This window comes from Pseudorasbora parva, chromosome 18, assembly GCF_024679245.1.
Source record: "Pseudorasbora parva isolate DD20220531a chromosome 18, ASM2467924v1, whole genome shotgun sequence".
In the NCBI taxonomy this organism is placed as follows: domain Eukaryota; kingdom Metazoa; phylum Chordata; class Actinopteri; order Cypriniformes; family Gobionidae; genus Pseudorasbora; species Pseudorasbora parva.
The window spans coordinates 26,235,297-26,252,323 of NC_090189.1; the positions used below are offsets into that span (position 1 = coordinate 26,235,297).

At 39.9% G+C, this 17,027-nt stretch overlaps 1 protein-coding gene across 2 annotated transcripts; it reads right to left on the reverse strand.

Moving 5' to 3' along the window:
• Nucleotides 1-149: 149 nt before the first annotated feature.
• ncbp3 (nuclear cap binding subunit 3) lies at nucleotides 150-15,035 on the reverse strand. Of its 2 annotated transcripts, none has more exons than XM_067423019.1 (13): nucleotides 14,694-15,035; nucleotides 14,204-14,269; nucleotides 14,019-14,124; nucleotides 13,030-13,155; nucleotides 12,759-12,890; nucleotides 12,480-12,667; nucleotides 12,287-12,395; nucleotides 7,684-7,783; nucleotides 5,773-5,882; nucleotides 5,386-5,689; nucleotides 4,221-4,432; nucleotides 1,265-1,447; nucleotides 150-1,192 (listed from the first exon to the last, which is right to left on the reverse strand). In XM_067423019.1, the coding sequence occupies exons 1-13, from the start codon at nucleotides 14,868-14,870 to the stop codon at nucleotides 903-905; spliced, it is 2,103 nt and encodes a 700-aa protein (XP_067279120.1). In that variant the 5' UTR covers nucleotides 14,871-15,035; the 3' UTR covers nucleotides 150-902. The 2 variants fall into 2 exon arrangements, with proteins under 2 accessions (XP_067279120.1, XP_067279121.1); XM_067423020.1 differs by having other exon boundaries at nucleotides 12,480-12,664; nucleotides 14,694-15,033.
• Nucleotides 15,036-17,027: the final 1,992 nt, after the last annotated feature.

Below are 17,027 nucleotides of genomic sequence, written 5' to 3' on the forward strand. Positions count from 1 at the left end.
GATTTCAAAATCAAAGTCCCGACTAGAAATACAAATTATATTTTAAATATTACAAGTGGAGGTAATAAGCAAAAATATTGTATATATTTTTTTGTGCTATTTTAAAATCTGAACAATGACATGCTAGGTATCAATTTCTAGACCCGATCCAATGTAAAAAAATGACTTTTATTCAACATACAATGCTTATTCTTGTATGTTTCACTGACCACATATATTTAGGGAATGCAGACCATTCCCTTGGGAAAAATTATCATTACATTGGCTACATTATTTGCCCCCATCATAGGACTGTATACAATGAAGCACTGATTCATCCATGTCCAGGTCATTATACAATGCTTGCAGCAGAGGAAAAATAAAAACCAGACCAGCATTATGTTCATGTTCTCGACTTTAAATCCACAGTGATATTTCAATCATCATAAATGTAACATGAACATAAACCAACCACGCTGACAAAATTAAGAAAACGTATTGCTAATAGACATCGGATTACGTTGCTTCCAATCAGTATATCAAATCATGGGACTGTTTGTCAACCTGGTGCATTGCTGTATATTTAAAATGGGCCCGTTAATGCATGTTAAATACAATCCATTCATTTTCTTTTGAAGAAAAACAAAACATAAGGGACTCAACCACTGCCCTTTCTTAGAAATGACAAAAACAAAAAATCCAATCTGCCCTCTCTTATTCCAAATAGCACCCTCAAGTCAGTTCCTGCAGAGAGGACTAAAGAGAACATCTGCAAAGTCTGTAGACAGGCAAGAGATGGGAGTGTGGGAATGTTTAGGTACATGTCAGGGTCTCTTGGCCCAGGCTATTAGAGATGTTCTCTAACTCTCTTCCACAGCATTCATCATTTCTCCCATTCCCACACTTCCCAAAGCAGGAGACAGTCAGGAGTCACTGTCCGAGCCGTTGCTGCTGTCTCGACTGATCTCGATCTGCAGTGAGGGAAGGTTGTCCAGCCGGCTTTTCTTCATCTTGTTGGACTGCTGCTCCTTTTGCTTGATCATTGCTCCCCACACTTTCTGCAGCTGAGAGTCATCTTCTTCGTTGTCATCGACTCCGTCAGATTCCTCGTCATCTCGTCGCCTTATTCCTCTTGAGGAAGACGCCCGAGAAGAAGTCTTGTCGTCGTCTCTGCTGTCCTTGTGAGATGGGCCGAGACGGCTCCACAAGCCCCCTGAAAACACAAATACTATTACTATCAGAAAATGAACCTGAAGAGAACTAAGAGCGCAGACTTCACGAATACCTGTTTTCTTGTCTTTGGAGGGCTCGGAGTAGAGGCCACGGCTATCATGTTTAGCTACACCGAGTCGGCTGCGCACATCGGTCAAAGGCTCCCTCCGAGATACTGCGTTTCTAGAGATTATGGGAGAGACGGAGCGACGTCTCTCCGGAGAGTGAGGTCTCTTGCCTAATCTTTGCCTCACATCTATGGAGAGTAAAACAAACAGATGCATACTTTCATTGCCCACATTTGCTCGATGACTAAATGACTAAACATAAAACAATGTTGTGGATTTCAATTAATCTGTTTCTTATGTTACAAGATTTCTAAAACCCACACAAATAACACACATAGCTTGTATCTGTAAAGAACAAACTCAAAACCATCTCAAAATAAATCATGCACCTTAGGATCCTTTTACTTACCTGCACACATTCAACTGCAAATAAGGGTAACTTAAATAGTATTAAATATACTCTTAAAAACACGTTTTATTCAATATATATATATGGGCCGGGACTTTAACGCGTTAATAAGATTAATTAATTACGGGACTTTAACGCGTTAATTAAGATTAATTACGCAAAAAATAAATAACAATTTTAACCACACTTATTTTTGCACTGTAGAACGTTTTTCAATGAGTGAGTTTCGACGGACCGATTATTCTGGAACACCAACTAGCGTTCACGAGTCACGACAACAAACCATAGTGAACATGAACGAAGAAGCTGATGAGACCGCTTTACTTGGCCCTGTGGATGGGAAATTTTGTTTCAAAAAACCAAAGGATGGAAGCGTCGACAAGAGCATGGTTGTGTGCAAGCTATACAACAAGGAATTTGCGTATCACCGCAACACATCGAGCCTCAAATATCACAAAAATGCTTTGGCTACACTTAATGGCAAACATTGCGCTGCTGGGCTGAAATAAATAAACAATATTTTGTTGATTAAGCTTATGTATTCAGTCATTATTCAATGGTATAATAAAAATCCATGTGAAAAATTACTTATTGTTCTCAGGTCAAATATTTATATGCAATTAAAATGTGATTAATTTCGATTAATTAATTACAAAGCCTCTAATTAATTAGATCAATTTTTTTATCGAGTCCCGGCCCTAATATATATATTTATATGTAATATATATATGCATCTGAATTATAGGTTGTTCAATATTGGATTTAAATAATATAGTTGACTGATTACAGAAAGACAAAAGCAAAATTGTTGCACCAAAACTCAAATTTTCTCAAGACTTTCCTTCCTGTGACAGAGCAGCCCAGAGAGAAGCCACAAGAGTTTACATTAAATTAAATGCCAGATACAGTTTGCATAATCAAAATTATATTTGAAGTGTAATGTGGCACATGGGAACTCTTATTTTTTAATTTCTTTGCTTTACTACTTCCAGCATCTTATTCAAAATGATGAGGGAAATAAAATATGCACTCTTACAACCATCTATGAAATATTACTGTACAAACACCATGATTCAAGCAATCGCTTGACATAAATGTGTGGGTATTCATTGATTGCATGCCTGTAGAATGCGCAACAGCTAGGGTTGGGTAACAAATTCTACTTTTAAAGGTACCGCCCGAATTACGCCAGTATTACAGAGTACCAATTCACGTGAAATCAATCGGGACCAAATTTCGGTACCTGAGAACGCATCTGATAAAGACTAATGTCTGTGAATATTAAACAGCTATTTAAAGACTATTTAAATACGAATCCTTTGTGTCTCTGTGCGAATGAATCACGCAGACGTGCAGTTTAATTTACCTCACTCACGCATGTAACAGTCACCTCTTTTTTAAGTAATAAATAAAAAATGTTCTTCATGTTTTCATTTTAACCGTATAAAGCTAAGTTGAGCAGCACTTTTTATGCCAAAAAAGATGAATTAAATAAAAAGATAAACTGAATTTATGTTTTGTGTCTTCATTTGATTACCAGCAAATACACAACACAGAATTTGTGGGTAATCTTTTCATAGAAATTAATTTAAAAAAGGGGGGAAAAAATGTATATGGTTGTTTTGAAGAATTTAACCAAGTACCTAGTAGCCTATTATTTACTGGTAATTATTACAGTAAACAAACATCACAGACAATGGCAGACAGCGACCAGGTCGTCTCTGGCATAATGTCAATAATACTTCTATAAATGACTTACAGTTTCTTTACAGTTATTGATGGTGATTGCCGTCAATTTGATTTCACCCTGCAACTCAGTCTGGAAACATGTACATTCATTTCTACTGCTTCTGTTACACTTGCGGGAACCAATCACATACTGGCTTATCCACCTGGTGCATTATTGGCGGATTTAACGCAATGACGGATAAAGAAATGATGGGTCATTGCCCGTTTATCACGCCTAATCCTTCAGCCAATCAGACCACAAGGTGTGATAAACACCACAAGGAGATGTGATAAACTAGCATAATTTAAATGACTGTACGCAATTGGATAGTCCTTTTACCAATCGGATTACAAGATTGGTTAAAGGACTTTCCAAGTCCTTTGAAGTTATGCAAGCAAAGGAGTCATTTGAATTATGCTAGTTTATCACGCTTCTTGTGCAGTTGAAAATACATAGCAGCCATTTTAAATTGAGCTTGGTCTGGTGGTAGCTGGAAAAGTACCGTTGGGTACCGGTAGCAAATTTCAGGTACCAAGGTCTAGGTTAAAACGTGAACGGTACCCAACCCTAGCAACAGCGCTGTATTTTTTACATTGAACGTGCAATAATAGAACAATAATTAATACTTTTGTTTTTACCATTTATCAAACCTGAAACCTGCAGATCAGTGGTTCTCAATAAAGGGGGCCTCAGCAAACTCCCAAAGGGGCTGCAGAATGACTTAATTATTATTATTTACATTTAAAAAAAAAAATACATTTAATATATAATATGAATCGCAAAACAAAAAAGATTTTTATGTTTTTATCTCTCAATAACTAACCAGTCTTGCCGCTTGTAGCCACTGGGGGGCGTGATCTCTGTTGAGAGAGTCCCTGCCTCTTCTCCTCCAGTAACTGCCTCACATCTGTCACTTTGTCTGATGTAGATTTGGACGAGCCTCCTGCTCCTGCTCCTTCTTCTCCTCCTCCTCCTCCACCACCGGCACCAATGCGACTCTTAACACTGCTACTTGTTTCGGTCCGTATAGAGTTCCTAGGAAAGCAGAAGTGCAATTGTGCAATTACTATCAAGACAATCAAACTCATCATGAAATCCTTTTAGTATAAAGATAACATTTACATCCAAAGGATAAAGACATGTAGCCTGGTCTTACCAGACTCTCGTACATTTCATTTGTACATAGAGTCTGGCCACTCTCCATTGACAAGTGTTTACTTCTGCGAAGGCGGGAACTCTTTTGAAGTTTAAAACTATTGGATCTGCCATAACCAATCGCTAACGTTTGGTCGTGACGTATGTCATACGTCCTTTACCTGTTTCACACATGGAAATCCATCAAAATAAATGTGCACTTGTGCAGGCGACCTCAGTGTTAAAACCATAGGATAAAACATAAAACTCGTGCAATTTGATTGTTATTTATTCACGCCACGGTGCAGGAGGGAGTTTTGTGATCGGGAACGCGCCGCTCTCGCGGCCCGTAACATGATTGTATGCTGTAAATAAAATGTAATATGCTTGGTAGGATAATAAATGCTGCTATAAATAACGAACCAATTCAAATGTTTACGTGCTTTTATTTTAATTTGTTTGAGCGGTGATTAAATATACTGCTCTTGTAAATAAATACTTGCCAGCATTTTAAAGATATATTCTTGAAAACGGAGATGTGGATTCGGACAGCTATTACATCACCACAAGGTGCAACAACGGACTGAATGGTTTCGCTCGCATCTTTCTCCGCCGCCATTACTGAACTACAACTCAAACTAGCGCACAACATCAACGTCATCGTTCTCAGCCACTCCGTTTGCTAACTGGACTGGTAAAAATTTGTTAAGAGAAAACCTAAGAATACACCGCAGTCCCAGACGTAGTACTGAAGGAAAATGAAAATTGAGCGGAAGTACATAGGAGGGCAGACCCAGGCTGAAAGACATGAAGGCCAAAACTCAAATCCCACTCAAAAAGAAACCTAGATTTACCGGAGACTGCGAAGGTTGGTTTCTACCTCATCAGCATACATGGTCATCTTCATGCTCTTTTTAGGTGAAGGCGTTGAGATCATTTTCAGTTCCAGATCGTAGTCCATCTCATCTGAATCTGAAGATGCGGGCGACGGGCTTCCTAAGCGACTACGCACGCCTCCTTCACCAAGCCGTGGCCCCCTTTCCCGTTCCTTGTCTCGGTACTCCACCACTCTATCATCAGCATCCATGTCTTCTTCTCCATCCTCCTCCTCTTCTTCCTCTTCCTCAATAGGCTCTTCTGGCAGATTCACTAGGTCAGCTGATAAAAGAGAAAGAGCTCAACTGACAGACCAAAGAAAAAAAACATAAAACAAGGATGTTTATCATTGAAGAGAGTTTTACCAGAGTGTCGATGAGTGTAAGGTGGGGTGTGTCCCATACTGTCCCCAATCAGAGGCTTTTTGGTCTTCAGAATGTCACGCTGGATTCTCCGTGTGTGATACCGCCGTTTCCTACAGAAATGGACATAATTCCAGAAAATGTTAACTAACCCCACATTGAATTTGGACTTCAACTAAATAGCAAAAATGTCTCAGAAAAGTGGTTACAATACTGTTCAAAAGTTTGGGGTCAGTAAGGTTTTTTTTTTAAATGTTTTTGAAAGATGTCTCAAAAATACAGCACAAAAACCTGTAACATTGTGAAATATAAATTACAATAACAAAACAACAACTTTCTATTCAATCCCTATTCTGCCATTTTAAAGTTTCCTAATTTAGTTTTGGAGGTCTCCAACAACAGGTTTACATGCATCAAAGTTCAAAAACACTCATTTTCTCATAATATGCATTGCACATGCTCAATGTGCCCACAATGTTCAATGATTCTCAAACAAATCAGTTTCTCTAAATCCCTCCTTTCCGCAAGCCTACTCTGCTCTGATTGGCCAGACAGCACAATCTGTTGTAATTGGTATACTGCTTGTCGGAAGCTAACATCCATGACCATAACTGTACTTCAGCTCAGGAGGCTTCCTTAGTCCTCAACAATTGAACAAACTGTAAAGACACTAAGGATGACGTCCATTTTACCATATCAATCTGAGTGCAGAACATTGGAAGAACTAGTTATTGAACCTGAATGTCCAACACAAGGACGACTTGAGCAGGATGTTTTTCAGTGATGCAAACAAATCTTGCTCCATCCTTTAGCTTTACTCAAAGTATTAAGAAGAACAGACAATCTGCTTTAAAAGACACAGTTTTAGGTACCGTATTTTCCGGACTATAAGTCGCTCCGGAGTATAAGTCGCATCAGTCAAAAAATGCGTCATGACGCGGAAAAAAACATATATAAGTCGCACTGGACTATAAGTCGCATTAGGGCAGAGCTGGAGCCGCGCGCATGCGAGCACGCGAGCACCCGCGCGCGCATGCGAGCACCTGCTCGCGTGCACTCGCTCGTGCTCGCTTCACTGCATAACCCGAGCAGAAGAAAGAAAGTTTGAAGTGAGTGAGAAACTTGTAAAGGACTGGCGAAAAGCAGAGGTTACTTTAATTGTGATGAAGAAGAAAAAGAAATCTACTTGCGGACTGTAAGCAAGATGGCCAGAGCTGAAGGAACGAGTCCACAGAGGCTTGAACTCTCTGCCGGGAGAGGCTCTGCCGCGCGAGACGAACGCTGTGAGAATCGTTCTCCGCTGCATGTTTTACTACATGCTGTTTGTATTTTGCAGAATAAGATTTTCTTTATGGGGGCATTTTGTTTGTGTTCAGTCTTTCTAAGTTGTTGTCTATAAGTAAATATTAGGCTACAGGAGCAGCATAGAGCGCATTCTCGCGGCTATATGTTTATTCTTGTCAGTCAGTATGAATTAAATTTGATATATAAGTCGCACCTGACTATAAGTCGCAGGACCAGCCAAACTATGAAAAAAAGTGCGACTTATAGTCCGGAAAATACGGTAATAGTGGCCCACAGCTGATTAGCAAAAGTATTTTAGTAAGACAGTAATAACGTTAGCGATTAGCCGGAGCTTACACAATATAAAACACAAAACTAGCTTTTTGCGAATCCCACGTTGAACTCCGAGATTTGAGAAACAGTTGTCAGTAAAATGGTATTTGTGGGTTTGCAGTGGGTGTGTCAAGTTGTTCATGGGTAGACAATGTACAACAAATGTTTTTTTTAATGACGCAGAACCATCACACAGTGGGATTTGAAACAAAAATGATTTAAGGCAGTTGAGTCGATTCTTTGTTTTGGGAGGCAATACATTTATTTATCATGTAGCAGCGGGCTATTTTTTCTTACCAAGAGTTACTTAAGATGCCTTTCATGCCACCATAGTTAGGATTCCCATATTTCATGTAGTACCGACTTCTCCTGGCTGCACCCAACTCCTTTTTGTCATCTGAAGGAAAATAACAGTTGAGAGTGTTAACATGCAAAGATCTTTTTCCCTGTTGTGAGCAGACTGTTCTTCATTAAAGTAATCAGCATAGGTGAATGAAGAGCTCTTGACACAATTCCTTTGAGAACTTGATGTCCGTTTTTCCCCAAAAACAAGCATAAACATGGACTCATCTGACCAGAGCACACATTTCCACTGTGCTTTGGAACATCAGAAACGAGCTTGGACCCAGAGAACTCAGCAGCATCTCTGCATAGAACTGATGTATAGCTTTCTCCTTGTGTAACAGAGATTCAAGAGGCATTTCTTGATGCAGCAACAGACTGTGTTAAGTGATAACGGTTTTCCCGAACATGTGGCTATATTTAACAGGGCCCGCCTGAGGGCTCAAAGATTTCCTGCCTTGCCCTGCATGTACTGAGATTTCTCTGGACTCCCTGAATCTTTTCACAATATTATGTATGCTAGATGGTGAAAGACTTACTTTTTTTGCAATCTTGCACTGAGAAATTTTATTTTTGAATTGTATGACAATTCTCTTAAGACATTTGGCCTTTTAGAGTCAATCACGATATCCTCACCTATTAACAATTCACCTAATTGTGGTGAACTGAAAAAAGCTTAACTGGGATATTCTATAAACTTTTCATTTTTATTTTGCCTCTGCCAACTTTTTGGGGGAATGTGTAACAGGAATCAAAATGTTTATATTTACAAAATTCAATCCAGTGGATCAGTGAAAACTTTTTTATAGAGAAATATTTTCTTTGTACTTCTGTCAGTTAAATAAAGTTCACACCTCATACAGTATTGTTCAAAATAATAGCAGTACAATGTGACTAACCAGAATAATCAAGGTTTTTAGTATATTTTTTATTGCTACGAGGCAAACAAGTTACCAGTAGGTTCAGTAGATTGTCAGAAAACAAACAAGACCCAGCATTCATGATATGCACGCTCTTAAGGCTGTGCAATTGGGCAATTAGTTGAAAGGGGTGTGTTCAAAAAAATAGCAGTGTCTACCTTTGACTGTACAAACTCAAAACTATTTTGTACAAACATTTTTTTTTTCTGGGATTTAGCAATCCTGTGAATCACTAAACTAATATTTAGTTGTATGACCACAGATTTTTAAAACTGCTTGACATCTGTGTGACATGGAGTCAACCAACTTGTGGCACCTCTCAGCTGTTATTCCACTCCATGATTCTTTAACAACATTCCACAATTCATTCACATTTCTTGGTTTTGCTTCAGAAACAGCATTTTTGATATCACCCCACAAGTTCTCAATTGGATTAAGGTCTGGAGATTGGGCTGGCCACTCCATAACATTAATTTTGTTGGTTTGGAACCAAGACTTTGCCCGTTTACTAGTGTGTTTTGGGTCATTGTCTTGTTGAAACAACCATTTCAAGGGCATGTCCTCTTCAGCATAGGGCAACATGACCTCTTCAAGTATTTTAACATATGCAAACTGATCCATGATCCCTGGTATGCGATAAATAGGCCCAACACCATAGTAGGAGAAACATGCCCATATCATGATGCTTGCACCTCCATGCTTCACTGTCTTCACTGTGTACTGTGGCTTGAATTCAGAGTTTGAGGGTCGTCTCACAAACTGCCTGTGGCCCTTGGACCCAAAAAGAACAATTTTACTCTCATCAGTCCACAAAATGTTCCTCCATTTCTCTTTAGGCCAGTTGATGTGTTCTTTGGCAAATTGTAACCTCTTCTGCACATGCCTTTTTTTTAACAGAGGGACTTTGCGGGGGATTCTTGAAAATAGATTAGCTTCACACAGACGTCTTCTAACTGTCACAGTACTTACAGGTAACTCCAGACTGTCTTTGATCATCCTGGAGGTGATCATTGGCTGAGCCTTTGCCATTCTGGTTATTCTTCTATCCATTTTGATGGTTGTCTTCCGTTTTCTTCCACGTCTCTCTGGTTTTGCTCTCCATTTTAAGGCATTGGAGATCATTTTAGCTGAACAGCCTATCATTTTTTGCACCTCTTTATAGGTTTTCCCCTCTCTAATCAACTTTTTAATCAAAGTACGCTGTTCTTCTGAACAATGTCTTGAACGACCCATTTTCCTCAGCTTTCAAATGAATGTTCAACAAGTGTTGGCTTCATCCTTAAATAGGGGCCACCTGATTCACACCTGTTTCTTCACAAAATTTATGACCTCAGTGATTGAATGCCACACTGCTATTTTTTTTAACACACCCCTTTCAACTAATTCAACTAATTGCCCAGGTCTCATTTGTTTTCTGAGAATCTACTGAACTTACTGGTAACTTGTTTGCCACGTAGCAATAAAAAAATATACGAAAAACCTTGATTATTCTGGTTAGTCACATTGTACTGCTATTATTTTGAACAAAACTGTAGTTGCAAAAAAGTATCTCAAGTGGGTGTGCAAAGCTGTGGAAAAGTGGGAGTGTAGAGGGGGCAAGAGGAGAGACAAACCAATAAAACAGACCTACAACACACTCATTATACAGACACATTAATATTAATATCACCATGGAGAGAAATAAAACAGAGTTGAGGGCACCTTGATGCACTTTAAAAATATTACCCTATATAACAAACTGCCAAAACGAGGGAGAACTGTGGTAGAATATTTAAAAGGTCTAATAATGTTTTCAGTACCTTTAAGAGCACTACAGTCTCTGGACAAACGACTCATGTCAGTTTAACATTAAAGAATAAAGGCTGAGTTACTTTTTTGCCCATTCTTCTTTGAATGTGTACTGTGGTCAGATGAGTCGATGTTTCAGCTTGTTTTTGGGGGAAGAACGGACATTGAGTTTTCAAAGGAATTGTCAAGAGCTCTTCATTTACACATCATTGTCTTCTGTGTATCATAATAATCCTTTGGGTCATCATGGTCATGATCAGACGTAGAGCTGTATCAGTGTCCGTATTTGCACACATTTAATTTGAAGAAGATATGATTAAATATGTGCGCATACAAAGTGCTGGTCCAAGTTTAGAGCACTAGAGTATATTAAATATGTCCATTAAAACTTGAAATACATTTGCTCCTGTATGTATCTGGGGCCATATTCACAAAACATCTTAAGGCTAAAAGTAGCTCCTAACTTGCCAATTTAATAAATAATGGGTGTGTCAGTCCTAATTTTAGGACTCCTACATTTTTACTCTAAGAGTATTTCACAAAGCATTTTAGCACCAAAACTAGATCCTAAATCTGTGAAACGTTAGGAGTAGACAAGAGGACTCCTAATTCACTAAGACCTAATCACAAACAATCCTAATGGATGTGGCCACAATCCGCCACAGAAATTCTCCCAAAAGACACTGTTGAGGCAATAGAGCCTTGGGTGCTGAACCTTTCCTTCATAACTGCCATACACATTTTGAATTATAGATTTTAAATCAACAATAAAAAAAAAACACTGAACTCAGAATTACTGAGTTTTAAAAAAGTAAGCGTTGACATGCTGCCCGAGAGGATAGAGGGCTCCGATCTTGGAATTTGACCGAAACCCATTGCTTCGATTTTGCTTTTCAACCCAGAAGAACAAATTTGTAAAACGCAAAAATAACCAATTTCCACTTCTTGGTTAAATGTACAAGTGTTTTTAGTGCAGCCTTTACATACAGTGAGGAAAATAAGTATTTGAACATCCTGTTGTTTTGCAAGTTCTCCCACATGGAAATCATGGAGGGGTCTGAAATTGTCATCGTAGGGGCATGTCCACAGTTTCCACGGTTACTGTTGATAATACACTAAGACGTCATGGTTTAAAATCATGCATGGCATAGAAGGTTCCCCTGCTTAAACCAGCACATCTCCAGGCCCGTCTTAAGTTTGCCAATGACCATTTGGATGATCCAGAGGAGTCAAGGGAGAAAGCCATGTGGTCAGATGAGAGCAAAATATAACTTTTTGGTCATAATTCCACTAAACGTGTTTGGAGTAAGAAGAATGATTAGTACCATCCCAAGAGCACCATCCCTTCTGTGAAGCATGGGGGTGGTAGCATCATGCTTTGGGGGCATTTTTCTGCACATGGGACAGGGTGACTGCACTGTATTAAGGAGAGGATGACTGGGGCCATGTATTGTGAGATTTTGGGGAACAACCTCCTTCCCTTAGTTAGAGCATTGAAGATGGGTCGAGGCTGGGTCTTCCAACATGACAATGACCTGAAGCACACAGCCAGGATAACCAAGGAGTGGCTCTGTAAGAAGCATATCAAGGTTCTGGCGTGGCCTAGCCAGTCTCCAGACCTAAACCCAATAGAGAATCTTTGGAGGGAGCTCAAACTATGCGTTTCTCAGTGACAGGCCAGAAACCTGGGGTGTTCAAATACTTTTTTTCCTCACTGTATCTGTTCACATCTCAAAAAATGTGCTTTGGGATTTCATGACCCTTTTACATATCCCAGATTCTTGATTTTACAAAATGTGCCAACTTTTCTTGATTTGGCGCTATAGGTGACACTCTCGTATGTTTCTTACCATGGTTGGCAAAGCGCAAGAACAGCTTGTTTCCTTTAAAGGGCTTGGTTGTAGGTCTCAGATCATTCCGGAGGAGAGATTCTCGCTCTGCTTGGGATAGCAGGCTTGCCTAGGATAAAAAGATGAGATATAAGGTACATCCCAAAAACAAATATGAAAACAACCATCTGACTAAATTATGACACCAGTTTACCTCGGCAGTGTCCTGCGGTTTCTTTTCCGTCTCTTCCTCAATGTCGCTAGCTTTACCCTCACTGCCATCACTGCTTCTGCTCTTATCCACTTTCACCACCTCCTCTTCATCATCATCATCATCTACCTCGCCTTCCTCCTCATCCTCCTCCTCCTCTTCATCATCAGAGCCACGGCTTCGTCGAGCTGCTAAGCAACAGTGACACTTTTGGTTTTGCAACAGAACAGTCGATTTCAATCAGCCGATTTCAAATAACACAACATAAATAATGAGACAAACCTTTCTCCGGCTGGACTGGAACTTCAGAGGGTTTCGAGTTGTCTGCGTTTGTGACCTCTTCTTTGTCTGGCATCCGACTCAAGTTAATGAGAGCTCTGGTTGAAGTGATGTCGTCTAGCCACACCACATTGCCTGGAAACAGTGTGATTTGACTATGAGCACCACAGCTCAGCCTTAAACAAAACTTTACCTGTTTTCAATCAAGATCTGTATGCATTCAACATGCATAATTATGACAGCAGGGCAAGAATATCAGTGAGGCTGTACTTACAGGAAGCATCATCAATCCATTCGATGTGGGCAGGTGGATACTCTTTAAAGTAGCCAAAAATATCCTGAGTGCTCATGTCATCAACTCCACTCATGTGTAGAGCTTCCAGACGCACCTTTGGGATTGCTAAAGAGAGAGTACACAGTCCAAAAGAAAGGGAGAGATGAGCTTAAGGTTTTGTTTAAAAGTTTACAAAAAATTAGAGAGAGTAATAGCTTGTTTCCACCGACCAGTGCGGTACGGTTCAGTACAGTATGATTCGGGACTGTAAACCCTGATCCGGCTTGCGCTTCCACCTCCAACAGTACCCTTACTTGATAGGCGTGGTGTAGCTAGCAATCAACATCATTCTTGCGCAAAGAAGAAAGCGACAGTAAACAACAGAAGACATATAGCAGATCTTGTTCTTGGTTCTTAGCATATGGTTGTTGTCACAACACGCTTTGTTTGAACCAAGGCTGCAGGCTTCAAGGAAAAACATGTGCAATTGACGATTCTGTCTACCAATCAACGTTCTGCAGTGAGTCTAGCTTCACCACCATTTAGTACCGAACAACTGTGCTGAGTACCCCAATGGAAGGGTGTCAAAAAAGTGGTATGGTACAGAATTAGGGTACCATTCACAACTTCTGACAATGGATCGGCAAAAATTGCATGCCGTACTGAACAGTACTGTACCACATGGTGGAAACAAGCCATAAATGACAATGTTCATGTCGCTCCAAACCTGAATGACTCCCCCCCACCCCCCGGTGGAACAAAAAATGTTTTAAAGAACATTCCCACAGCTATTTTCCAAAATTAGAAATATAGAGTGGTCAAGTACGTTAGGTCATACAATTTGCACACAATAATTTTAGTTTTCTGAAGGTATACAATAGCTTTTTTGGGGAGGGGAACATATTAATTGTTTACAATAAAACATATATGCATTTAGTAAATAGATAGATACTCAAATTGTTGGGCTACAGCTGTTTAAAATTTCCTACCTTTCTTCAACACATCCCGGTCCAGAACAACGTTCCTCTGCGCCAGATTTTCCTCTGCGCTAAAATGAAACCTTCTTGCTCGCTTCTCCTTCTTCTCAATGGCCTCCTGAACACGTACAAATGTGGTGAACAACAGGTACATTACTAGGTCGGCTTCTATATTCACACCTCCAGCTGGCACTTACCTTAGACGTGACATCGATTCCAGTAATAAAGGTACCAGCCTTATTTTCATAACGTCGGCTGGTGTCCTGAGGAAACACAGTTAACGTTAATCATACGGAGGTGCATGCGAGCAGCAAATACAGCAGAATGCCTTCACTTGGCAGTTATTGATTCTAGATGGGCACTTTTTTCTACAATACCGTTATGCACGGTCACATACGTTACAATCAGAATAATTTATTAGTACAGAAATAACTGCGCCAAATGAATTCTGTTAGTCTCAGGAAACTTGGGCCAGAGATTCACATCACTTTCACAAGATCCTACGAAAAGACTATCTCTATACATCACGCAAATATCGTATAACCCACCATAAATCCATTATCATATCTTGTTCAGAAGCAGGCTAAGAGCGGTGACGAAACCTCGCTCTGAACTAGCCTTACCAACGGCCGGATTCCTGTACTACGCGAGACCGTGGTTTGAATTGAGGCCTACAGACTTACTCACCGGCAGCAGCTCCTTTAAACTTCGGCGAACAGGGATGGACTCCAGCTCTCCCTCCTCCACCTCCATGGGCTCCGCTTCGCGGGCATCTCGATCCGACTCTGAGTCCGAGTCAGACTCTGACCGATCGGACGCGCTTTCGGACTTCACAGAAACCCGCAGGCTGCGCACCGCCGCCATGATCACTCGGTCTAAAACTAGCTAACGGCTAACTTTCAATGAAGTCAACGGAGCCTCGCGCTAGCTGTGCTGCTAGCTAAACTGCGCTTGAGCCTCGCGACCGCGACACACACACACGCCGCACAAGAGACGGTTGCTGCCAGATTGTGACCCGCCCTCTTTCACTAAAGCAGATTATACATTCACTAACGTTCATATTTAGGATGTAATCAAAGTATATGCGAAACGGCATTCTAGGATTAAAGACTCAAAGCGGTATCATTTTATCTTTTCAGTCTGTTATAGTAGTAAATGGTAATTACGTTATCACCTAAAGTCAATTACATGAAGTGTCCATTAGAAGTAATTTTACAGGTAACAGTTAAATGCTTTTCTGTACTCACTGTTCATATAATAATTTCAAAGGGCAATATGATCCGATATAATAATCAGATATAAACCAGGTAAAATAAGCCAAAAAAAGAATCAATCCACAAACCATGTTTTGTGATGCAATACGTTTTATTTCACGCCTTAATTTGATGAGCAAACAGTGGCATCCAAAAGTATTTGGATACTTGAAAAAAAGTCTATTGTTAATAAGTTGAATAAAGCGTTTTTAACTATATATTATATAATTCAGGGATTTTAAAACTGATGTCCATCACGGGCCACAAGAGGGTTCATGGAAAAGTTCAGAAAAATTGTAATAAGTGTGTTCGCATCATTTATGTTTGAAGTGTACATTTTATTATTATTTTCCCTTACATATTTTATATTATTTACTTTACTTAATGTCATAAAACAATTTTTTTTTTTAATGTGGCTTAAGGGTCCAAATCATTTTTGGGGCCACTGCATGTCTATATGTACTGTCATTGATCACTGTTCATCAGATTGTAAGTCCCTGCCGTACATATTGTTGAAAAAAGAGGTAAGAGGCCCAGTGCATTATACAGTCAGGGGACCGAGAAGCTTCGACCCGACTCACAAATGGAACAGAGACTAATCAACACCACTGCAAAATACAATATTTTATTTAACAAAAATCAACACTGCCATTGAGAAACCTTGTAACACTTTACAATTTGTTAACATTAGTTAATGTATTAACTAACAGGAACTAACAATGATACACTTGTTGCAGTATTTATTAATATTTGTGAATGTTATACAGTTGTTCATTATTTGTTCATGTTACTTCACAGTGCAACTAATGGTAACAAATACAACATTACAAAATTAACTAAGACCAATAAATGCAGTAGAAATATTGTTAATTCTTAGTTCATTTTAACTAATGAAACCTTTTTGTAAAGTGTTACCAAAAACCTTTACTCGTGTAACAGTACAATCATAGATAAATAAATGATCACTGCTCATTTTGTTAAACAAGGAAACAAAAACACATTTTTTTTAACCAAAGAACAGAAATAAAAAGTCTTAAATTGTCACGTGTAACAAATCGTCTCTGGTTACTCAACGTAACCTTAGTTCCCTGAGAGGAGGGAACGAGACATTACGTATGGGGAAACCCTTTTCCTCGAAATGCTGAAGCCTGATTGAATCACTCTATTGCTTTGCAATAGCCAATGGCGTCCTGGCAATCGCCTGATTGGCTGGCCCAGCCACTATAAAAGCGATGTCAGGCGCCAAAAAAACCTCAGAATCTTTCGACTGAACGAGAGCTATTGAGGCAATGAGGAGGCGTTTCACACGGCAGTTTACGTAATGTCTCGTTCCCTCCTCTCAGGGAACTAAGGTTACGTTGAGTAACCAGAGACGTTCCCTTATCGAGTCGGTTCCTCGACATTACGTATGGGGAACGTATAAAACCCCGCCGTGTGAAAAGAAAATAGAGTCGGCCCGGTACAACAGAGCCAATGGCGCTTTCGGCTGTAACCACTGGTATCAGCGCGTTCGCCCCTCCCCCTTCAGGTCAGGTATCGGACCTGGTTGAAAACCCTGGCAGAGAGCCAACTCTGCGTTGACACTGTCAGCGTCTCCCTTGTATACAGTCGAACTACGTTGGACTAGTGAATTACAGGGGGTGAATAAGGCAACAAGATGTTGGTGCTCGAATATATAGCCGGCGTGGATAAGCGGGCATAGATAATGGGGATAACACTGAAAATGTGGTTATGACTTAAAGGCGCTATAGAGTTAACTTGACTCTGT